General features: G+C 39.5%; 1 protein-coding gene across 3 annotated transcripts in view; it reads right to left on the reverse strand.

Moving 5' to 3' along the window:
• The window catches only part of POLD3 (DNA polymerase delta 3, accessory subunit), a 108462-nt gene that overhangs the window by 23578 nt on the left and 59064 nt on the right, over nucleotides 1-25820 (reverse strand). The window contains exons 1-5 of one of the 3 annotated variants that reach the window (XM_063093608.1): nucleotides 24768-24909; nucleotides 23383-23438; nucleotides 8314-8416; nucleotides 3482-3521; nucleotides 1965-2097 (exon numbers count right to left, since the gene is read on the reverse strand). In XM_063093608.1, the coding sequence (XP_062949678.1) occupies nucleotides 1965-2097; nucleotides 3482-3521; nucleotides 8314-8416; nucleotides 23383-23438; nucleotides 24768-24827 (392 nt within the window). In that variant the 5' untranslated portion in view covers nucleotides 24828-24909. Of the gene's footprint in view, nucleotides 1-1964; nucleotides 2098-3481; nucleotides 3522-8313; nucleotides 8417-23382; nucleotides 23439-24472; nucleotides 24542-24767; nucleotides 24910-25820 lie in introns of those variants that run through there. The other 2 variants (XM_063093610.1, XM_063093609.1) reach the window with 2 other exon arrangements.

Below are 25820 nucleotides of genomic sequence, written 5' to 3' on the forward strand. Positions count from 1 at the left end.
TTTTAAGCACTTTACATATATTTATTCATTTAATCCTGTATAACCCTGTGAGTTTGATAACTATTGTTAGCTTCATTTTACTGATAAGTAAACTGAAACACAAAGAGGTTAGATAATTTGCCCAAGGTCACACAGCTAGTAACTGTGGCCTAAACTTTAACTTTCTGCCTTTCTTTCATTCTATAAATTCTCTCTACATGACTATATTTACTGCTATGACCTAGTTACTTACCTGTTTTCTCTGATTCCAAAATATCTGTCTTCAATCCAGATTTCCCTCCTTAGCTCTAGACTCAGCTATCTATTGCAATGGATATCCTCACTTGGATTTCTCACAGACTTCTCAAACTCAATTCATCATTTTTCCCTCTCTCCTAAAGACTGCTCCTTATTTTTTATTTTTTGGCAGCTGGCCGGTACAGGGATCCAAACCCTTGACCTGCTCCTCCTCTTATATCCCCTTTCTTAGTGCCCAGCTGCCCAAACCAGAAACATGGGTATCATCCTTAATACCATGAACAGCTGCCCTCCCCCACCACACACCTTGTCCCCAATCATTACCACACATCAAGTTTTTGATGATTTTGACTTTTTAACCTCTGTGCCTCTCTATCTCCAACACCACTACTTTACTTCAGAAAACTGTCACCTCCACCCTGGATCACTGTAACATTTCTCCTCCCTGATGGCTTTGCCTCCAGATTATTCCCTTCTGATCTACATTCTTCAACATCACAACCTGAGTGACCTTTCTAAAATCTGATTCTGGTCATTTCATTCCGTCTGCTTAAAACTCTTCAGTGATTTCCCAGTGCTCTCAGAACAAAGTCTAAACGCCTTCTCCTACTACTCAAAGCATAATCTGACTCCTATATGGCCTCTTAAGTCTTCTATCTAATTATTTCCTACCTCTCACTAAGTTCCAGACACAGAATACTGTGATGGTTCCACACAAGCATTATGTTTTCTCTCTCAGCTCTGTCCTTACTCTCCCACTTCTCCTTTAGCTGGTGATTTCTACTGGGGCTTCAAGGCCTCAATTTAGGTGTCATCTTCTGTCTCGCTCCCTCATTCAACCCATCCAAAAGTGGGGGATAGTGCCCCCCCAACATACTCCTACACCGTTACTCCTATTATAGCACTGTCATACTGTACTGTTACTGCCTATCTCCCACCAGACCATCAGTTTCATGAGCAGGAATTGGGCCATATTCTCCCTATAGTATGGGGCATGTCATTGGTATTCATCAGATATTTGTTGCATGAATTCAAATGATCTTGCTTAGTACCTGTCAAAGTAGTAGATGCTCAATATAAGTTTGGATTACTGACTGGAAACCTTAATACTACACCACAAAGTAGGCATTATTACATGTAATTTAAAGATGAAGAAACCAAAACTCAAAGAGTTTAAGTAATTTGTCCAAAGCCACTTGGCTGTTAATCAGCAAAGCCACAACTTGTGCCTATGACTATCAATTTCCAAAACACACATGCATTATTACCTCCCTATGCTGTGAAGGATACAAAAGATTTACAAGGTCTCATTCTGGCTATGGAAGCTCAAGAAAAAGCTACTTTTGGATGGAAGGTAGAGTGATATCAAATTAGGAATAGTTTTTGAAGGACAATACTTGAGCTGGTTCTTGAAGGATGGATATAATTTAGACAAGCAGAGACTAGGGTTAAGGGAGTAATGAGAGGGCACAACAAACATTTCTGGTGGCGGTGACAGGATAAATATATGAGAAACAGATTTATGGGGAGTCCACTGGGGTTTTCAATATGGGTTGTAGCTGCTATTTTTCACCTTATGATGTACTAATAAAACCAGGCATATGTCTTACTGCAAGATAAATGGGGTTTTACTAGACTTGGCATTCCCTCTTAAGAGGCAGCCACTGGGTAAACATCTTACAAAATCAATTTGTAAAGAAGCCCACAAGGAACATTAAGGAGCTTACTTGCTGCAGTTCTGCAAGTTGCTTTTAAGGATGTCATAGTCAGTATTGAACAGAGGTCCACTGTCCTTTAGCATGGCTTTCTGGATGCTGTACACATGGATGCTGGCAGTCACAGCTAGCTTGGACTTCACTGCTACAAGTCAACAGGAAAAACAGTCTGTTAATACACAAACTTCATAGCATGTGGGGACTTTTACAAGAAACCCTTCTGCATTAAAACCATTTGCAATCTGTGGTGGTCCAAAAAACTCTAAAAGGCCAAATAGCCACATACACAGTATAACATCAACTCTTCTGTCTGCAATGGGGACATTATGACAAGGTAGGTGGTGGTGAGTCATTTCTAAGTACAGCACCTGTGAGAGTATCACTCATCCAGTGGACATTCAGTAAATATTAATTAATGATTGATGATGATGATTATTTTTTTTTTTTTCATTCAGGGAAAAAGCTTATACTTTAGCATATAATTTCTTTCTTTCTTCTTTTTTTTTTTTTTTTGTTTGTTTTTGAGGCTGGCTAGTACAGGGATCTGAACCCTTGCCCTTGGTATTATCAGCACCACGCTCTACAGCATACAATTAAAGAGGAATAACTAATCTCCATCTGAGAAGACCCATTTACGTATTTTAATTTCAGTTTAAAGAAAGCAACTCTATAACAAAAATATTACTAACTAGATAAGTCTGCAGAGGAAAAACACAAAAGAACATCAAAGAATAAATTTTAGGTTCCACAAAGGAAAGGATTGTGCCTAATTTGTTCTGCATCCCCAGTGCCTAGCACAGAGCTTGGCACATAGTAAACAATCACTACAAATCTACAGAATGAAGAAATCTTGCTTTGCCTACCACTGCGGGAATTCAGAAAGAAAAAAGTGGACATCACCACTATCCTGAATACTTCAGAGTTAATTTGGTAAGAAAATGCGACACCCCCCCCCACCTCCACCACTGCAAGAGGCTTTACATGCAAAGTACAACAGTGAAGGTTTTGTCTTGAGTCCAAGATCATGAAGACTGTGACTTTTATAAAATTCTTTTGAATTGGGATTTTAAACAATAGAACAGTAGTATTAATAGTCTTAAAACAGTTGGACAAATTTAATTGAGAAGTTATTTAATTTAGAAGTCTTTCTGACTTCTAGAAAAGCATTAATTTTCTTCCTAAAAAAACTGTTACGGAACACAAAATTTAGAGACTACTGTCTCTTTACAGTGGAAGAGGTGTCCCATATGATATTCATGATAGTTTTTTGCGTGTCTGTCATAAGTTTTGAAATCCTGTGATAAAAGAAAGCATTTACAAAAGTCAACAGCTACTAGCCTTAAAAATGGGAAGTTAGACAGATGTAGTATCATATTTAAACATGTTCAGAAACTGCTAATAAAAGGAATATAAATCTCTACAGTTAAATAGCTAAATATACTATAAGCAGATTTTAGAGGCAGATATTTTATCGTTATCTATACTGATGCTAGAAGAGCAAAAACTCGCTAAACTGCTAAAACACTTACCTTCTAATTTATCTTCTCTCACTACTGCAACCTTGTGGCACTGTAAGGAAATAACACTTCGTTAGAGTTTGAAGTAGTAGACTTGCAATTTTAAAGTTTCCTTGCCAATATTTCAATTGTGCTTGGATGTGAAATTAGGAAAACACTAGTTACCCCTTGAAATATGTTATAGTTAATAAAGTCAGACTCATTTTTAATTTGCTTAATTTAAAACTTCTCAATAAGGGTAAGGAAAGTGATAGAGTATAGATATCAATACTACAGTGAAAAAAATTTCAGCATCTCAAATCAGTGTGAGGAAAAGAGAATTTTTTAGTAAGCGATTTAGTAAGAATTACTGTATAGTCATATGGAATCAGACAAAAATTGGATCTGTCCCTCAAACCATATACCAAAATAAATTCTAAATGGATTAGAGATTTAAATGTAAAAAAATGAAAACATAAATGCATTAGAAGAAGACACAGGTAAATTCATCTAGTATAAGGAAAAGTTTCCTAAATATAATTCAAAATCCGGAAATAATTGAAATAACTCATAAAAACAAATAACTTTTTATGAAAAAAAAACTTTAAGCAAAGTACAAACACAAATGATAAAGTGGGAAGAATATCTGCAACTTGTATCTCAAAGGGTGAATATACAGCTTTAAAAATAAACAAAGACTGGGCCTACCCTGTGGCGCACTTGGGAGAGTGCGGCGCTGGGAGCGCAGCAGTGCTCCCGCCGCGGGTTCGGATCCTATATAAGGACGGCCGGTGCGCTCACTGGCTGAGCGCATTACGGCCGGTCACAAAAAGACAAAAAAAAAAAATAATAAAATAAAAAAATAAAATAAAAAAATAAACAAAGACTAATGACGCTTTAGAAAAATAAGCAAGAGTGATGAACAGAGAGTTCACAGAACAAGCAATGCAAAAGGCCCTCTAACGTACGACAACATCTGCTGTGTGGAGTCACTTTCACACATTGTTGGCAGGAATGAAAAATGAAGAGGTATTTGATAATATCCAACAAAAGCACATATACATTTACCCTTTGACCCAGCAATCCTACTTCTGGGAATGTAACTCTAAAACATACAAGCAAAAATACACACAATATAAAGAAGAAAAAATAAATAAATAAATAAAAAATACACACTATATATATATATATATACACTAAGCTCTTCACTGAAGCACTATTTGTAATAGCCAAAGATTGTAAATAACTAAAATAACTATCAATAAGGGACTGCTGAATAAATTAAGGTATATCTATCAATGTAGCACTATGTGGCTATAGTAAGGAATGAGGAATTTTTCTATAACCGCTATAAAGTGATGCTCAAGATCTATTGCTAAGCAAAAAAAGCAGAGTGAAAAATAGGTTGTACACTGAAAATTTTTATCTGAGAAAAGGGGGTAATATGAATTTATATTTGCTTATATTAAAAATATATGCAACAACAACAAAAACAATGGAAGGAGAAGGCAAAACCAATAAAATAGTTACAGTAAGGGAAAGAAGGGAATCTATGAATCGAAAGCAAAATGGAAAAGAAACCTGAATTTAACTAGATATTGAATTGGTGGCTTAACCACAGTAAGGATTTATTTCGAGGGATTCTAAAATACAAGATGACTGTGCATCCTTAGCAAGACATATCCTAGAGACAAAGAACTGCAAAGAAATCTTAAACTGTTTTCAGTAATCATGTCATTAGTAATAACATTGGTTTTGCTTTTCTAAACATCATATATTTGGCTAAAGCAAATACATGTTTATGTTAATGTTAGGAACCACCCAAATTCACAACATAAAAGAGCAATATAAAAATCAAATAAGTTTTTAAAAAGTGTAATCATAAATTTGAACTGGGAATATTAGTATGCCTTCATAATGTGTTTTCTCAAAAAAAAAACAAAACAGGCATTCCTAAAAATGTCATGTTTTGCAAAACTGCACACTAAAAATTACAAAGCTAATGAGAAAAAGCATTGGGAACTAACCACTCAAAACCTATGCAGCTTTGTAGTAATAAGAGCCCTAAAAACAATAATCTGTATAGAAGGGGAAAATGTGGACAGCCCAGACACTTCAGTGTGGCTAAATGCTGCTTCAGGGGATATCAAAAATGTATAAAAAACAACAGAGTAGAAATGCCAGCTTGCTGGTGCTATGCAGACCAAAGTGAAGCTCTAATTCAGTAGGTTCCTGTTATGGTAGACCAAGGAGTAAGTTCAGCATCCATGAACCCAGATCCAGGCAGGGGGTAAGACCCCTGAGATTTTTAGCAGTTAAGGGAAAATATGGCTAGTCAATGAGAGAAAGTTCTTTACAGAAAAATTCTATCTAATAATACAGAAGGATTAAAACATCACCATCTTGTAACCTCTAGTGAATTAACGATTTAGACAATGATAAAAATCAATCTCAACTAAAATCATTAGATGAAAAGTTAATGGAGAACTAACTTGTAAAAGACAGATCTTGTTTATAACCTCTAACATCACAAAAAGATAATCAACCAAACATTACATTGAAATTTTCTAAAAACTCTCTGAAAGAATCTCTGGGATGAGATTAGAAGAGGGTTTTCACTTTCTGTGTATTGTTAAACATTTTTTATTTACAATAATCATGATCACTGGAAAAATAAAAATTATTTATATTTTTTAAAAAGCCATACAAAGTCCATAATGTCTTTTTCCTTTGTAAAAACTTAAAACTTTAGAAAGAAATTAGAAGAATTAGAAGAAAATCTGACATTATACTAAAGAGGAATTCCTTTAAGGAAAAAAGCATAGGTAAGTATCCACACTTGGTAATTCTATTGGGTTCCACAGAGATTCTCTCCGAAGATACCAGGAGGCAAATCCAGGGCTCCAAAATCCTAGCCACTTAATCCACACAACCCAACTCTTAATATAATATATATACTAGGATTCTGGCTATGATTTTATTTGAAAAAGCATTCTGTTGCTTAAAAAAAAGATGGGCAGAATTTAAATGCCCTCTTAAATTTAGCAATAGAAGGCCCTCTATAAGCAAGCCACACAGCATAGATGTTTTCAACTGATTATAGGTTACACATCATTTTTAAAAATGGTCTCGTTGAGGAACACAATTTGAAGGTACTTTCAGTTTCATCCAAAAATCCCCTGAACCTTGAAGACTAACCATGAAGATCATCTAAGGATCCAAAATTAAGAGACTCTGTCATAATGGGTTGGTTAAAGTAAAAATCTACACCATCTTAAAATATAAATTCTCAAATTTGGATTCTATTCCATAAGATCTGTGAACTCTCAAAATTTTATGAATATGAATATATGCATTTTTCTTTCAGGTTCTCCAAGGGATCAGTAATCCACCCCCCCCAAAAGGAATAAAAAGCACTGCTTTTTTTTTTTTTTTAACCTTTCTGGCAGCTGGCCAGAAAATCACTGCTTTAAGGGAACACAATGATTCCCAAGTAAAAACTTGACAATGATTATACTGAAGGTATTGACATAACTAAAGAAAGAGGCAGTAGGTTAGTTAACCCTGGAAACAGAAGAAAAATGACATTCAGCTGCAAACTTTGACGGTATCCAATCAAGAGCCACACAGGGAGAGAATTCTGGTGGCAGGTTTATCTCTGAGAATAAATGAATCAGGTTTGCTTAATTGTGTTTCAGATATATAATGACATCTGATTCTATGCTTGCAAATATCTTGATCACCATTTGGCTTGCCAAATAGCTTGTCAACAAGGAAAGGATACGCTGGCTAGAGAATATAAGGATCTAATCCCCCTAGCAGTTTTGTTTCTTCTTGTATGTTACTAAGTTGATATTCCAGTTTTAAGTCTAACATGCTTGGGATTCTATTGCTAAAAAACAAACCCAGTCAGTATTTTGACAAATCAGGGTTCTGGACTTATGATTCTGTGGGAAAGTAAAAAGGGAAGAGGAAAAGTTACATATTAGTAGAACTCTGAGGAGAGGCCCTGATCCTTGGGCCAAATCCCATAGGGCTGGTGGTGGTTGAAACCAAAGAACCTTCAGATAGGCAGTGTGAGGAAGTGAGGACAGAGGAGGTATGTCTTACTTTTGGGAGGAAGCCAGAAATGAGGAATTATTAAAGTTTGCAGGGCTCAGTCTGGTGCAGGAGAAGGAATGAAATATCTCAGAGAGCATCTGGTGTCCATCAAGGCATGGGAGTAGCAGAATGATCCCTGTTCCCCCAAGAGGGAAATGGAAGGAGCTAAGAGAAAGTCAGCAGACCTTTGTGGTCAGGATGATGAAAACACAGCAGTGACCAGTGTTGATGGATGACCAGATACCAGATGGGACTATAAAAAGAAGATGCAGGAGAATAAAGATGTTCCCAGCCCATGCCTCTGCAGTGCATTAGCTCAGCTCCTTGCTAACCCACCTACCCTTCAGCCACTTAGACATAAGCCTACCACAATGAAAGCTCAATATTAAAATAAAGTTCAGTTAAAAAAAAAAAAAGTTACGTTTTTTGAACACCTTGGTTTGTGGCTGAAAATTAAACGTCATTGTCCCCAATATACCTTCAAGAGGAAGAAAGAGGTATAGGGAATAACAGAAGCAGCTCCTAATGTCTTCTTGTTGCCTGCAAAAAGTGTGTATTAATGACAGTCTCTGCATCATAGCCAGGATATTACCCAAACTTCTCAGAATTTTAGATTTAGTCTAAAAATGCAAAATAATCATTACCTTCAAGTAGATTTCTAAAACCTCCATAATATTGAATATTGGTTTTTTCTCTTCCCTGTGTTATAACATTGTTTATAGCTCAAACACATGTCAGCTCATTTTAAGATTTTGAGAACTTACAGAATGACCATTTTGAATGAGACTACCAGACACCAAATAGGTGACGTGCAGTTGGGCTCCTGAATTTTCCTTTCGCTTCCTTTCAACGTAATCATACAGCATCCTGTTCCAAAGAAAAGAAGGTACAAGTCATTAGTAAGAGTTTTTACCTTATCAACTCTTAGTTCATGACTTGAAGTTGGATATATGAAATCTGATAGTCAAACTTTCTAAACAGCAGAATTTTTGCTTAGTCTATGGACAGAGAGTTTTAAAAAGGATGAAATTTAGATGAGACATGGGGATTGGAGTCAACTTGCATTGAGTTGGCATAGTGACCCAGTAAGTAACTGAAATAAAATAAATCTAATAATAGGCCAAGAGACTGAACCTGCATTAAAACAGTGGCAATGATATATAACAGATAGAAAAATGAATCAAGAATAAATTCAGTCACTACCCAACTATGTGATCCTGGATAAGTTAATTAATTTTTCTAGGCCTCTTAATATCCTGAGGTATAAAGCAGGAGGGCTGTTAACTTGGAATTCATACAATATTTACAATCCTCCACCCCAAGGTGTCAGCAAGTGTACACATGATTTTTTGTGGGGAGACAGTTCCGAGTTTTCAATAGATTCTCAAAAGAGGTCATTACTCCAAAACATTATTATATACATGATGACACATGTCCAGCTTTGAAATTCCAATTTTTTGATTACCCAGATTCAACAGTGTTTCAGAACTGTGGAATATAACAGCTTACTCACACTGCCCAATATTTAGAATATTCATTAATCTCAGACAGTCAAACACTAAATGCAGAAGTAATGTTGCTTTTTTAGTAAAATCCCTAAATTCATTTTTATCCCAGTGATCCAGCAAGTATCAAAAGTTGGCTCCCCTCAATAATTTACAAATTAACAAAAACAACAAAGACATATTTTTGTATTTCAAGAAACATTTACTGAACCTCTATAATATGTCATACTTCTGCCAAGAACAGCTAGAAACTCAAAAATCCCAAGAGAAACACAACCTACACTGTTATCACTCTCTTCTTGAAGCGTCCCCTCTCAGCTTCCACGAAACCACACCCTACTGAGTCTCTCGCTACCCCTCTCACTGCCTCTGCTCCATTTCCTGCACAGACTTCTTTACCTTCTCCTTTTCCTTAACTGTTGGTGTTCTGTCTTCAGCTATCTTTTCACTTTATGTGTTAGATTGACCAATGATCCTGGTTTGCATCAGTCTGAGGGTTTTCCTGGGATGTGGGACTTGCAGTGCCAACACTGACAGTCCTGGGTAAACCAGAATGGCTGGTCACCTTACTACATATTCTCCTTGGTCTATCTGATTCATCCCCATGGCTTCATCTATCCTGACAACATTATCATCTGCTCAAATCACCCAAGCCAGATATCTGGGAGTCATTACCCTTCACCTCTCCCTATCCAGTGAGTTGCCAAGTCTCATTGGCTCTCCCTCCCAAGCAAGTCTTGACTTTATGCCTTCCAAATCTCTTGACTGGGCTATTTCAATTCCAAGTGTCAATTCCCCCTCTCCCCTTGACCTTCATTATCCATGATGCTGCCACAGTGAAGTTTTAAAAATGCAAATCAAGTCAGTCAACAAAACTTTACTGAGTGGCTACTTTATATTCTAAGTCTTGGGGACAGAGCAGTGAACAAAGCAGTCAAAGTTCCTACCCATTTAGGGCTTACATTCTAGAAAAGAGAGCAAACAATAAACAAACAAATGTACAATCTCAAATGGTAGTAAGTCTACGGAAAAAAATTAAATAAGGTAAGGAACACAGAAAGTGCCTAAGTTTTGCTATTTTATATAAGGTGATTAAGGAGGGTCTCATGAGCACATCCCTGCAGGAAGTGAGGGAGCCACCAGTGTGGACATTTTGGGGAAGAATGTTCCAAGCAGAGAGGACAGCAAACGTAAAGGTTCTGAGGCAAGAATGTCAGCAAGGTCCGAGGAACAGAAAGGAGGCCAGTGTCCTGAGGTGGAATAAGGAAGTAGAGTGGTAGGAGAGAGCAAGCAGAGTGCCAGACATGTAGGGCTTTGTGACACTGTAAGGACTTTAAGAAAGCAAGCCATTAGAAACTAGTTTAGAGCAGAAGTAACATGATGTCACCTTTTAGAAAATCGGACTATGTGGAGAATATACTGTAGAAGGGCAAGAAAGGAAGCAAGGAGACCAGTTAGGAGGCTATTACAATAATCCAGGTTAGAGGTGATGGTGGCTCAGACCAGGGCTATAGCAGTGGAGGTAGTAACTGGTGGATGAATTCTGGGTATATTTTAAACAGAGATACAACAGGATTTGCTGAAGGATTGATTGTGAGATATGAGAGAAGGAAGAGTCAAGGATGACTGAACTAAGCAAATCAAAGAATAAAACTCATTCATTGAGATGGGGGAAAAACAAGAGAAACAGGTGTTGCAGAGGAGAATCAGGAGTTAGGTTTGGGGGCATGTTAAATTTGAGATACCTGTTAGTCATTATTGACGTTGAAAAGGTGGTTGGCTATTCCTGTCTGGAGTATTATTCCTTGTTCCAAAGTTTTCAGTAGCTCCCTATCCACTAAGGACCAAATTAAAAGCACTCACAATGACATGTAAGACCCTTCTTGTTCTTGGCACTGTATCTCTGACCATTCCCCCACATCCACACTATTTACAGCCTTATGAAACATTCTGCAGTTCCCCTTGTTCCTTTGTATATGCTCCTCCTTGCCTGCAATGCTCTTCTCAGGCCTCATCCACCTAATTCCTCAAGACAACAGCTCAGTTGTCACCTCCTTATAAGAAGCCTTCCCTAACATCACCAGGCCAGCAGGGCACCCCTGCCTTCTAAGCTCTAACAAAACCTATTCCATGTCTATAATCGTAACACTTGCCACATTGTATTCTCACTATTTTGCTTATATATATCTGCCATCCCCATGAGACTATCAGGTCCTTGAGAACAAAAATATGCCCTATTCAGCATTTTCTGTTCACTTCTTGTATCATGGGAGCCCCACATCTGAAACAGCACTCGCGTTGTTTTTGCCTGTTCCAAAGAACTCACCTGCTGTTACAATAGGCAGAGATACCGGTTTATTAGACTTACAGGAGGTGCTGATGGCAGCTGATCAGCTAGAAATCCACTCTGCCATGGGGTACATACAAGTTATATAGTGAACATATCAAAGGAGAGGTGTAAACTATACGCATGCTTATGTGTAGACTTTCACCCAACTCAGAGCTCGCAGAAGATCTGGCTGAGTAGATAAGTTAACTTACATGCTACACTCCTAGCACCACAGTAGTTTAACATTAGTGTTCTAACTATATTCACATACTAATTCCTTTACTTAGGGCTCCTGCTTCCTACTGTCTTCCATTTGTCTGAAAGAAGACATGCCTTTCCTTGGGTAAATTACCTTGGCCAGGGGTAGTTTCCCAGCAGGGAGAGGTCACTGGTATGCACAGGGAGGGGAGAAAGGTCTATGTCCCACATTTACCTTACATTCCTTCACCTTGCTGACCTCAGGGCCAAGAGTGATAAATGCTTCCACAACTTTTGTAAAGAAAAAAAAGGTGCAAGAAAATCTTTAAGTCTCAGTTTCCTAATCTGTTAAAAGACATTGATAATACCCATACCACTGGATTGTTATGAAGATTATGTGAGAGAAATTTTTATGAAAATACCTACCGTAGTGCTTTAGTACTTACTCAACAAATATTTACCAGCACCTATTATGTGCCATGCACTAAAGATATAATGGCTGTGGCATACTGTATTTTCCAAAGATGGCTGAGACAGCATCTCCCATTCCACATGCTCTTCTACATCCTCCCATTGAGAGGTAGAGTCCATCCCCACCCCTTGAATCTGAAAGAGCTAGTGATTCACTGCTTGACTTCTGAATCTAGTCAGAAAAGGCAATTGGTTTCTATTTTGTGCTAGAGCACTAGTTTTTAGAGCCCTGAGCTGCCATGTGTCTAACTATATGCTGGGTAGAAGCCCAGGCATGGAGAGAGACAATATGCAAATGCTCTGGTCAATAGCCCCAGCTGAGGCCCTGGCTGATGAATAGCATCAACTGCCAGACATGTGCATAATGATGCCTACACGTGATCAGGCTCCAGTCACTGAGATTTCCTACCTGAAAAACCAGACATCACAGAACAGACATAAGCTATTTCATCTGTGCTCTGTCCAAATTCTGAACCAAAAGAATCTATGAGCATAATAAAATTGTTGTTTCAACCTACTAAATTTTGGAGTGATTTCTTACACAGCAATAGTAATCAGAACAGTGATAAACTTGACAAACAAGTTTCCTGCCTTCATGGAGCTTACATTCTGGTCAGGGAGACATACAGTAAGCAAGAAAATGTCAGACAATAAGAATAATGAAATGCTGGGACAACTGGATATCCACATGCAGAAGAATGAAGTTAGACCCTTTCCTTGCACCACACACAAAAACTAACTGCAAGGGCCGGCTCACTCGGGAGAGTGTGGTGCTGATAAGACCAAGACCATGGGTTCGGATCCTATATAGGGATGGCCGGTTTGCTCACTGGCTGTGCGTGGTGCTGACAACACCAAGCAAAGGGTTAAGATCCCCTTACCGGTCATCTTTTTTAAAAAAACAAAACAAAAAACTAAGTCCAAATGATTCCTAGAAGAAACAGTCAATATGTATGCATTGTAGTGCTTCATTTAGCTTGAACTGACACCTAATCTGAAAGCTTAATTGCATTCTTATTCTGAGGACTGAAGCATTTTTAATATGTTAAAAAGCACATAATCTGTAGAAAACTTAAATATAGTGATAATTAGCAATGATTTAAAAAAATAACTCCAAATGGAGCACGGAATTAAACGTAACCTGGAGGGTTTTTCAAGATGGCGGCGGCTGCGGCGGCTGGCGCGGAGTAGCTGAGGTGGAAAAGGTGGCCACTGGGCCTCAGGCAGTCGGGAAACTTGTGGACCTTCCTCTGGCCATCTCTTAAGGGAGGACTGCTGCTGCTGGCCGGTCGTGGGGGCTCAACGCCACTTTGACCCCGGCAGGAGAGGCTGCCTCATTTACAGGCAACAGCTTTGAAGTGTGGAGCAGGAAAAGAACTGATTCTTAGCTGCAAAAGCGAGTCTTGAAACAGGGAACACGGCGCCAGGGCTGCTGTGGATGCAGCCAGGATCCCGGAGGCCGGGGCCGCACTGAAGGCGGCCAGCTGCCCTATTCAGGATTCGAGGTTTCAGGCCGGCATTAAAGAAGATTCCTGGGAGCGCCCGAGCGGCGCCGCGACTGAACAGCCCGAGGCGGCAGCGCCGAGAACATGGAAGGCAACAAACCAGAGACAGAGCGAGCGCCCGACCTGGCACAGCACTGTGAGTGATCCCTGGCACAGCTCTGTTCGGGGGGTGGATGCCCACGCGGCTCCCGCCTGCACCACCAGGCCACTCACTGCCCCGGTGCTGCCTCCATTTTCCCAGGTGCGGGCAGCTCCACCCTGCTCGGCCATCACTGAGCCCATTTGCTTGGCCTGGCGCGGGGCTTTCCAGACCCTACGGGCCGGCCTCCTCTCCCACTCCCTCCGCGGTTCTCTGGCGGGGCTGGGGGTGTGGGGCGTCCCGACCAGTGTTGGGAGGGCTAGGAAGTACGGGCGGCCGACTGTCACTCCACCACACCCTGGACTCCGCCCCGGTAAACTTCCTGTTACTGGGAGGCAGATACCATCTCTGCGACCACCAGTTTGGAAAAAAGCCTAACGAATTTCTGGTTGGGAATAGTGTGGTAGGAGAGTTCCCAGGTCCGCTTGAACCTGCCGGAGAGCAGGCTGCAGGCGGGCACTAGACTCGGTTTATACCGGGGGGATACAAAGGTGAACAAGACCTGAGAAAGATCTACACAGTGCTACAAAGGCACCCAGAGAGACCGGTCGTCTGTGCCTAGCAGAAACCTGGTAGACTTCCTGGGCGAGGCGGTGCTGAGCAGGGTCTTGAAGGCCCAGCTGATAGACGAGGGGTGCAGAAGACACACCCCAGCCCAGCACAGTGTGCACACAGGGGGGAGACGTGCGGCCAGGGAGGCGGAGACTCGACAGAAACCACACACCCGGTGGGGTCGCCACTGCACGATCTAACAGCCTGGGCCAGAGCACACGGAACGGGGAGAAGTCCTGTACAGAAAGTGAAAGCTCAACAGAGATCACACACCCTGTGGTACGTGATCCACCAGCCCAGCAGAGTACAAGCTGACCAGAAAGGTGGATCCCCGGAGAAGCCCAAGACCCGAGGCAACCACACACACAAGACACTAGAGGCCAACTGAGCAGTCACGGCGGGAGCCATACCAAATTGGCAACCACAGCAACATCCTAGTTAGTCATTACTCTCAAACCGGTGGACTGTGAAACCCCCTGCCACAATGAATAAACACCAAAAAAAAGACACCAGAAATACAAAAAATCAAGAAAGTACACCACCAAAAGTTAATAAATCTCATACTCTAGATCCTATAGAACAAGAAGCCCTTGAAATAACTGACAAGGAATTTCGAGTGATAATTCTAAGGAAACTGAATGAGATACAAGAAAACTCAGCTAGACATCATGATGAAATGAGGAAAAGTATACAGGATCTGAAAGAGGAAATATACAAGGAAATCAATGTCCTGAAAAAAAATGTAGCAGAACTTGCTGAACTGAAGAAGTTATTCAGCGAAATAAAAAACACAACGGAGAGTTTAACCAGCAGGCTTGTCGAAGTTGAAGAGAGAACCTCTGAACTTGAAGATGGGCTGTTTGAAATAACACAAGCAGACAAAAAGAAAGAAAAAAGAATCAAGGACATAGAAGAAAATCTGAGAGAGATATCAGACAACCTCAAGCGTTCAAATATCCGAGTCATGGGTATTCCAGAAGGGGAGGAAAATGGAGATTCCATTGAAAACATATTCAACAAAATAGTGGCAGAAAACTTCCCAGGTATAGGAAAAATCACAGATCTTCAGATGCAGGAAGCTCAACGATCTCCAAACGTATTCAAGCCAAAAAGGCCTTCTCCAAGACATGTCATAGTCAAATTGGCAAAACTCAGAGACAAAGAGAGAATCTTAAAAGCTGCAAGAGAGAAGCGTCAAATCACCTATAAGGGAGCCCCAATCAGGTTAACATCAGACTTTTCATCACAAACCCTAAAAGCTAGAAAGGAATGGGATGATATTTTCAAAATACTAAAAGACAAAGATTGCCAGCCAAGAATACTCTACCCTGCAAGGCTATCCTTCCGAAATGAGGGGCAAATAGTATATTTCTCAGACAAACAAAAACTGCGGGAGTTCACTACCACAAGACCACCCTTACAAGAAATCCTCAAGGGAGTACTGGGTTTGGTTCCTGAAAAATAACTACCACTGCCATAAAAACCTAAGAAAAATCTAAACCCGCTAGTACAATAAAAATGGCATTCGTGAAGAGAAAACAAGCTAACAAAAACACTATCTACAACCTAAGGAACCAACAAACAAAGAAACCAAACAGTAAATCAGAAAGCAAGGAACAAAAGACACCTAAGACAACCAAACAACCAATAAAATGCTAGGAATAAATCAATACCTTTCAATAACAACTCTTAATGTTAAAGGCTTAAGTTCCCCAATTAAAAGACACAGACTGGCTGACTGGATCAAAAAGCAGGACCCAACTATATGCTGCCTACAAGAGACCCACCTCACCCATAAAGATTCACACAGACTAAGAGTGAAAGGATGGAAAAAGATTTACCATGCAAACAGAAAAGAAAAACGAGCTGGAGTGGCTATTCTTATATCTGACAAAATAGACTTTAAACTAAAAACCATAAAAAGAGACAATGAGGGACACTACTTAATGATAAAAGGACTGATCCATCAAGAAGACATAACAATCATAAATATGTACGCACCCAATGTTGGAGCAGCCAGATTTATAAAACAAACTCTATTAGACCTAAAGAAGGAAATAGACACTAATACCATAATAGCAGGGGACCTGAACACTCCACTGTCAATATTAGACAGATCATCTAGGCAAAGAATCAGTAGAGAAACACAAGATCTAAACAAGACTCTAGACCAATTGGAATTGGCAGATATCTACAGAACATTCCACCCAACAACCTCAGAATATTCATTCTTCTCATCAGCACATGGATCATTCTCCAGGATAGATCACATATTAGGTCACAAATCAAGTCTCAATAAATTCAAAAAAATTGGAATTATCCCATGTATCTTCTCAGACCACAATGGATTAAAACTAGAAATTAATAACAAACAAAACTCTGGAAACTATACAAACACATGGAAATTAAACAGCATTCTACTTAATGACATATGGGTCCAAGAAGAAATCAAGCAGGAAATCAAAAAGTTTATTGAAACTAATGAAAACAATGATACATCATACCAAAACCTGTGGGATACTGCAAAAGCAGTATTGAGGGGAAAATTTATTGCATTAAATGCTCACTTCAGAAGAATGGAAAGATGGCAAGTGAACAACCTAACACTTCACCTTAAAGAACTAGAAAAACAAGAACAATCCAATCCTAAAGTTAGCAGACGGAAAGAAATCATTAAGATCAGAGCAGAACTGAATGAAATTGAAAACCAAAAAACAATTCAAAAGATCAACGAATCAAAAAGTTGGTTTTTTGAAAAGATAAATAAAATTGACAAACCATTAGCATGGCTAACAAAAAAAAGAAGAGAGAAGACTCAAATAACAAAAATTAGAAATGAAAAAGGCGATATTACAACTGATTCATCTGAAATACAAGGAATCATTCGAGACTACTATAAACAACTATACGCCAACAAATTTGAAAATCTGGAGGAAATGGATAAATTTCTGGACACACACAAGCTCCCAAAACTGAACCGTGAAGACGTAGAAAATTTGAACAGACCAATAACAATAAAGGAGATTGAAGCTGTTATCAGAAGGCTCCCAACAAAGAAAAGCCCAGGACCAGATGGATTCACAGCAGAATTTTACCAAACATTCAAAGAGGAATTGACACCGATTCTTTACAAACTATTCCAAAAGATTGAAACGGACGCAAATCTCCCAAACTCATTCTATGAAGCAAACATCATCCTGATACCAAAACCAGGTAAAGATATAACTAAAAAAGAAAACTACAGGCCGATATCCTTGATGAATATAGATGCAAAAATCCTCACTAAAATACTAGCAAACAGAATACAGCAACACATACGAAAAATTATTCATCACGATCAAGTGGGATTCATCCCAGGGATGCAAGGTTGGTTCAACATACGCAAATCAATAAATGTGATACACCATATTAATAAACTCAAACACAAGGACCATATGATCATCTCTATAGATGCTGAAAAAGCATTTGATAAAGTTCAGCACTCATTCATGACAAAGACCCTCTATAAGTTAGGTATAGAGGGAAAGTATCTCAACATAATTAAAGCCATATATGCCAAACCCACTGCCAATATCATCCTGAATGGGGAAAAGCTGAAAGCTTTTCCTTTAAGAACAGGCACTAGACAAGGATGCCCACTCTCACCACTCCTATTCAACATAGTGTTGGAAGTACTAGCCAGAGCAATCAGAGAAGAGAAGGAAATAAAGGGCATCCAGATTGGAAAAGATGAAGTCAAACTGTCCCTGTTCGCAGATGACATGATCCTATATATCGAACAGCCTAAAACCTCTACAAAAAAACTGTTGGAATTGATAAATGATTTCAGCACAGTAGCAGGATACAAAATCAACACACAAAAATCAGTAGCATTTCTTTTCTCCAATAGTGAACATGCAGAAAGAGAAATCAAGAAAGCCTGCCCATTTACAATAGCCACCAAAAAAATAAAATACTTAGGAATAGAGTTAACCAAGGAGGTGAAAAATCTCTATAATGAGAACTACAAACCACTGCTGAGAGAAATTAGAGAGGATACAAGAAGATGGAAAGATATTCCATGCTCTTGGATTGGAAGAATCAACATAGTGAAAATGTCCATACTACCCAAAGTGATATACAAATTCAATGCAATCCCCATCAAAATTCCAAAGACATTTTTCTCAGAAATGGAAAAAACTATTCAGACATTTATATGGAACAATAAAAGACCACGAATAGCCAAAGCAATGCTCAGCAAAAAAAATAAAGCTGGAGGCATAACACTACCTGACTTTAAGCTATACTACAAAGCTATAATAACCAAAACAGTATGGTACTGGCATAAAAACAGACACACTGACCAATGGAATAGAATAGAGAATCCAGAAATCAACCCACACACTTACTGCCATCTGATCTTTGACAAAGGCACCAAACCTATTCACTGGGGAAGGGACTGCCTCTTCAGCAAGTGGTGCTGGGATAACTGGATATCGATATGCAGGAGAATGAAACTAGATCCATACCTCTCACCATATACTAAAATCAACTCAAAATGGATTAAGGATTTAAATATACACCCTGAGACAATAAAACTTCTTAAAGAAAACATAGGAGAAACACTTCAGGAAATAGGACTGGCACAGACTTCATGAATACGACCCCAAAAGCACGGGCAACCAAAGGAAAAATAAACAAATGGGATTATATCAAACTAAAAAGCTTCTGCACAGCAAAAGAAACAATTAAAAGAGTTAAAAGACAACCAACAGAGTGGGAGAAAATATTTGCAAAATATACATCTGACAAAGGATTAATATCCAGAATATATAAGGAACTCAAACAACTTTACAAGAACAAAACAAGCAACCCAATTAAAAAATGGGCAAAAGAGCTAAGTAGGCATTTCTCTAAGGAAGATATCCAAATGGCCAACAGACATATGAAAAAATGCTCAACATCACTCAGCATCCGGGAAATGCAAATCAAAACCACATTGAGATACCATCTAACCCCAGTTAGGATGGCTAAAATCCAAAAGACTATGAACGATAAATGCTGGCGAGGCTGCGGAGAAAAAGGAACTCTCATACATTGTTGGTGGGACTGCAAAATGGTGCAGCCTCTATGGAAAATGGTATGGAGATTCCTTAAACAATTGCACATAGATCTACCATACGACCCAGCCATCCCACTGTTGGGAATATACCCAGAGGAATGGAAATCATCAAGTCGAAGGTATACCTGTTCCCCAATGTTCATCGCAGCACTCTTTACAATAACCAAGAGTTGGAACCAGCCCAAATGCCCATCATCAGATGAGTGGATACGGAAAATGTGGTACATCTACACAATGGAATACTACTCAGCTATAAAAACGAATGAAATACTGCCATTTGCAACAACATGGATGGACCTCGAGAGAATTATATTAAGTGAAACAAGTCAGGCACAGAAAGAGAAATACCACATGTTCTCACTTATTGGAGGGAGCTAAAAATTAATATATAAATTCACACACACATACACACATACACACACAAACCGGGGGGGGGGGGGGAAGAAGATATAACAACCACAATTATTTGAAGTTGATACAACAAACAAACAGAAAGGACATGGTTGGGGGGGAGAGGGGGAGGGAGAAGGGAGGGAGGTTTTGGTGATGGGGAGCATTAATCAGCTACAATGTATATCGACAAAATAAAATTTAAAAAAATAAAATAAAATAAAATAAAATAAAATAAAATTTAAAAAAATTTAAAGAGATCAATAAAGACAAAAAAAGAATTAAATGTAAGAGCAAAACTACAAAACTCTTATAAGAAAACACAGGTCTCGGGCCGGCCCGTGGCTCACTCGGGAGAGTGTGGTGCTGAGAACACCAAGGCCCCGGGTTCGGATCCCATATACGGATGGCCGGTTCGCTCACTGGCTGAGCGTGGTGCTCACAACACCAAGTCAAGGGTTAAGATCCCCTTACCGGTCATCTTTAAAAAAAAAAAAAAAAAAAAGAAAAAAAAGAAAACACAGGTCTTGATGACCTTGAGTTGGGTAAAGGCTTCTTAGATACATTAAAAGCACAGCAACAAAAGAATAAATAAATTGGACTTCACCAACAATAAAAAGTTTCATATGTCAAAGGATACCATCAAGAAAGTGCAAAGACAACCCACAGAATGGGAGAAAATGTTTGCAAATCACATATCTAATCAGGGTCTTATACCCAGAATATATAAAGAACTCTTAAAACTCAACAGTAAAAAGACAACTCAGTAAAAAAATGGGCAAAAGTTTTGAATAGGTATTTCTCCAAAGAAGATATACAAATGGCCAATAAGCACATGAAAAGATGCTCAACATCATTAGTCATTAGGGACATGCAAATCAAATCCATGAGATTGGCTGGCTGGTTAGCTCATTGGTTAGAGTGCACTGTATAACAGCAAGGTCATCGCTTCAGATACCCATACCAGCCACCTGACCTCCTGCCAAAAAAACCCCCCAAAAACCATGAGATACCACTTTACATCTACTAGGATGGCTAAAATAGAAAAGACATAATAAGTGTTGACAAGAATGTGGAGATACTGGATACTCATACATTGCTGGTGGGATTGTAAAATAGTGTGGCCATTTTGAAAAGTAGTTTGTCAGTTTCTCAAAATGTTAAATACAAAGTTACCACATGACTCAGCAATTCCAGTCCTCAATATATATACCCAAGAGAACTGAAAATACATGTTCATACAAAAACTTATACACAAATGTTCATCGCAGCATCCTCATAATAGTCAAAATGTGGAAACAAACCAAATGCCCATCAGCCAGTGAATACATAAACAAACTGTGGTATGTCCGTACTGCGGGCTGAATGAACATAGTCTCCCAAGAAAAGTATGTTGAAGTCCTAACTCCCAATAACTTAAAATGTAACCTTATTTGGAGACAGGATTATTGCAGTCATAATTAGTTAAGAAAAGGTTATATTGAAGTAGAGTGGGCTCCTAATCCAATATGACTGGTGTTCTTATAAAATGGCTATGTGAAGATATAGACACACAGGGAACAAGACGTGATAACAGAGGCAGAGATTAGAGTTATGCAGCTACATTCTCAGAAATGCCAAATATTGCCAGCAAACAACCAGAAGGTGGGAAGTGGTAAGGAAGGATTCTTTCCTACAGTTTTCAGAGGGAGCATCGCCCTGCCAACACCTTGATTTCGGACTTTTAGCCTACAGAACTGTAAGACAATAATTTTATTCTGTTTTAAATGAACCCATTTGTAGTACTTTGTTATGGCAACCCTAGGAATCTAATACACCATATAATAGAATATTATTTAGCCATAAAAAGGAATTAAGTACTGATGCATGCTACAACATGGACAAATCTCAAAAACATTACACTAAGTGAAAGAAATCAGACACATAAGATTATATATTATATGATTCCACTTATTACATGAAATGTCCAGAATAGGTAAATCCATAGACAGAAAAATTTGTGGTTGTCTAGGGCTGGGAGGGTGCAGGTGGGGGGGAAATAATGAGTGACTGTTAATAGATACATGATTTCTTTTTGGGGTGAGGAAAATGTTCTAAAATTGTGATGGTTGCACAACTTTGTAATTATATTTAAAAAACACTGAATTGTATACTTTAAGTGGGTGAATTATATGGTATGTGAATTATATCTTAATAAATCTATTTTTTTTAAAGAATTATAAGAGAAATTAACAGAATGACATGACAAAGAGTTAAAGAGGGGATATTTAAAATAGACCATTAGGGAAGACTTGTTAGAAGTAACATAAAATTTGAGCTGAAACCTGAAGGATGAGGACAGCTGGGAGAAGAGCATGCCAGGCAGAGGGAATGGTACAAAGGTCCTAGGGTGAGAATAAGCTTGGTATATTGGAAGAACAGAAAGGCAAATATGGGATAAATATAAGTGAAGTAGAGAGCGGTATGGGATGAACCTGAGTAGACAGACAGGAGCTAGATAGTATGTTAATGCTATAAAAATTATAGGTAATCAGGATGGCTACAGTAAAATTACAGAGCATTACATCATCTTTAGGGAACTCCAGTGCTCATTGTGCATCTTTAAAACCCCGGTAGGCTTATAAGTAACAGCTACTTCATTTCATATTTAAACATCCATAACCATAAGGTACAATAACTCTTATAGGTATCCATTCCCAGTTACCTGAATCTCATGGGTTTAGGCCTTTGGGGCAATCTTTAGGCAGTCAAAACCAGTCCAAAACCATCCCTGGCCTAAGAGTTTCAGGTCTTGAAATCTTAAACATCACAGCCAAAATCCTAGACCTAACAGTAATCCAAATAAAGCTGAGTCAACCCATTCTAGAGATCAGGGACTTTCTAAGACTCATGGAACATTCTTACGACTCAAAGGAAGTTCCTATAACTCAAGAAATAGAGAAAAAACGGACCACCCTTAGGAAAAAACAAACTAAATGAGCATTTAACTCAGTTTGTTCACCAATTCCTCCCCTTGGGACACAGATAACGTCTATAACTCTGGAGGTCAAAAAATGCTGAAGCTAATTCAAAAGCTTGCCTTTTCCCTTTTGGCCTCAAGCTGGACAACAGGTTTCGGCAAGGAAAGGTGATACGGCAAAATTCAAGAAGAGCAATGCTCTGCGCCATCCTAAACACTCTCTTTTTAGTTTCACAGAAATAGGCCTCCCCTATCTTATACTGTCATACAGTTTGTGTCAAACACCTGTTGACCTCATTATGGAAGCATTTCAATAACACCCAGAGACGGGCCTAAAAGGAGCACATGTGAAAATTTAGTAATGACATAAGATAACAGACATATAAATCTGAGATGTAAACAGAACTTGCTAGCCTGTTCAATAAAACTGAAATAACAAAGTGATGTTAACCAAAGGTGAAGGGTACAAATAAATCAAGTAAATTTATCACCACACATTTGTACACAAGTCCACCAATCTCCTAAAAGAGCTAAAGTAGTAAAAGGTAGTAAAAATAGTAATCTTTTCCATTTTCCCGGGGGGGTGGGGAGGATTAGTTCTAACATACAGGCTATCTGTGAAGTTAAAAACAAAGAAAACAAAAACCTCCAATATGATTAAAATTGGCAGTAAATTGTACTTACTGTTTGGCTTGGTTAACATGAACCCCTAGTGTATAGCTGAGCCATTTGTATGTCACCTGCAAGAAGAAACTTTTTTAGTGTTTTATTAAATGACTCCAGAGTGCTGATCAGTCCCAAAGACCAGCTCCTAAAGATTCCACTCTTATTTGATTATACTTTATAAATTACAATAGATGCTACTGCAGTTTTGCCAAGAACCATCTATGTGGGTAAGTAGGAACAAAATATTTATCTTACAAACGCTGAGAAGTTTGTTTCACAGACTAATGCAAAAGAATCTTAACAGGCAGGCTGAATATACCTTCAGAAAAAGCCCTCATTTTCCTCACACTCCTTTCTCCACATTCTGTCTTTTTGGGGGGACACTACCCAAAACTATCCTAAAACTCCCCCAGAAGCTGGATTACTTTGAAGTGTATGACTCAGAAACTTCTATGGAAAGTTGCAGCCATACAAACATTAAAGGGCACAGAAGGTGCGGTGATCTGGAAATGACTGAATAAAGCGGATGAATATTGTATCAGAAGTTAGACTGGGTATACTACTGGCATCAAGCCTTCATCTTTCCCTGACCCAGTATGCCTATCACTCTCTTCTCTCAAAGTCTCTTCTAATTCTAAATGCTAAGTCCAATAATTAGAAGACTTACATAGATTAGGTAAAGGCAGTATAAAGTAAACGAAAGCTTCAATGGAAGAACAGACCTAGGGTGGAAAATTGCCTTATACCTTACTGACTGAAAATAAGTTATTTGGCCCCTTTACTTCAATTTCCTCTTGCAGCGATACTATCACCGACTTAGCGTGGGGGGTGGGGGTCACTGTAAAGATTAAATGCAATAATGTGTATCCAAAGTTACTTAGCTCATAGTAGGCACTTAATTTTCACGGTCTGCAAAGTGTATTCACATCTACAGCCTCACTTGATCTTTTGACCAACCCTGTAAGGCGCGTCATTCCTCTCTCAATACAGCACTTAAACTTCCAGGAAGAGGAAACTTACTGAGCGTCTGGAGGTTAAACGACTTGTCATTTTACCCAGTTAAGACAATTTCCTCAACTGTAAACCTGAGATTTTAAACGCCAACTACCTTTTAAGACAGTTGTAGGCACGTCTTAGAAATATTCTCAACCAACGCCCCTCTCTCCGCGACCCCTGCCGGTGCACAGTTCCCAGCACGCCCACCCAAGGGACGCTGACTTGCGCGCACGTCGTTGGACCTCCCCGAGGAGTCCTCACTAGACCTGGGGGCACAATGCTTGGGGACATGTGTCCCCTCGGCCAGTCCCCAAGAGGCCACAAGCGGGGGGGTCAAGGCCCCCGCAGCTCTGGTCAGGCCCAGGACCTCAGTCGCACGCCCGCATTCCCTAGTCCTAGCTCCTCACGATTTTGTTTTGGTCCATGACGAACTCGTCTATATTTTCCAGATAAATCTGGTCCGCCATGGTGCTGCAGCGCTGGGCGCCTCCGCTTCTGAGACCCTCTGTCAGCCACAGCAGCAGCTCCCGCCGGCGGGAAATGTCTGCGCTCCCTGCTAGGTCCCGGGTCGTTTCCCAAGGCAACGGAGGCGACGCGCTACGGCGGCCGACCGAGGATCAAACTAGTCACGGAGGCTGCGCAGTCCGAAGTAGGCGGGGCCATTAAGAGCCGACGGAAGTGAGCGACTGGGAAGTGGGGCGTGGTCCGGGAGGCAAGGTTTCAAATCGCTCATCTTTGCCGCTTAATGACTGACTCGCAAAATACCTGACCTCTAGGAGCTACAGGCTTTCCACTTGAAAATTGATATAATAATCCTTGCTCTTTGATTCCTTTATTCAACAAATACGTATTAAGTAACTATTCTACTCCAGGCGCTTCTTAGGCACTGGGGGCACAGCAGTAAATAAAGACGGAAATAAACAACTAATTTTAGTAGGATGGTGCCAGCTGGGATAAAGTACTGCCTGTTATAATCCCTCCGAACTGAGAAATTAGAAGAAGTTTCCAGAGGGGGCGTGTTTCGGATAGAGGCAGGCGCATTAGCTGGGAAGAGCAAAGAGGTCACTATAGCTGGATGTCGGGAGAAGAGGCCAGTGTCTACGAGGCTGTGTGTAGGCACGCATGAACTCTCAGGAAAACTTGAAGAAAACTTTTCAGGTTGGGGAAATTAAAATTTATCCTAACATCACCAAACAACAACAACAACGACAACAACCCTTAATAATTGACTTCAAAATAAGCTAGTGTAGTTCAATACCGCAGCATAGTGGACAGGCAGGTTCTAGAGTTAGACTGCTGGATTTGAATCCTAGTTTTGCTATTTGTTGTGTGACCTTGGTTATTTAACCACTAGAAGCCTTTTTTCTCATCTGTAAGATGGGAATAATAATAGTACCCACTCCAAGGGTTTGTTGGAACATGCATTCATTTAAGACATAGTTATCAAAAGCCTACTAAGG

Source organism: Cynocephalus volans, chromosome 4 (genome assembly GCF_027409185.1).
Source record: "Cynocephalus volans isolate mCynVol1 chromosome 4, mCynVol1.pri, whole genome shotgun sequence".
Taxonomy (NCBI): domain Eukaryota; kingdom Metazoa; phylum Chordata; class Mammalia; order Dermoptera; family Cynocephalidae; genus Cynocephalus; species Cynocephalus volans.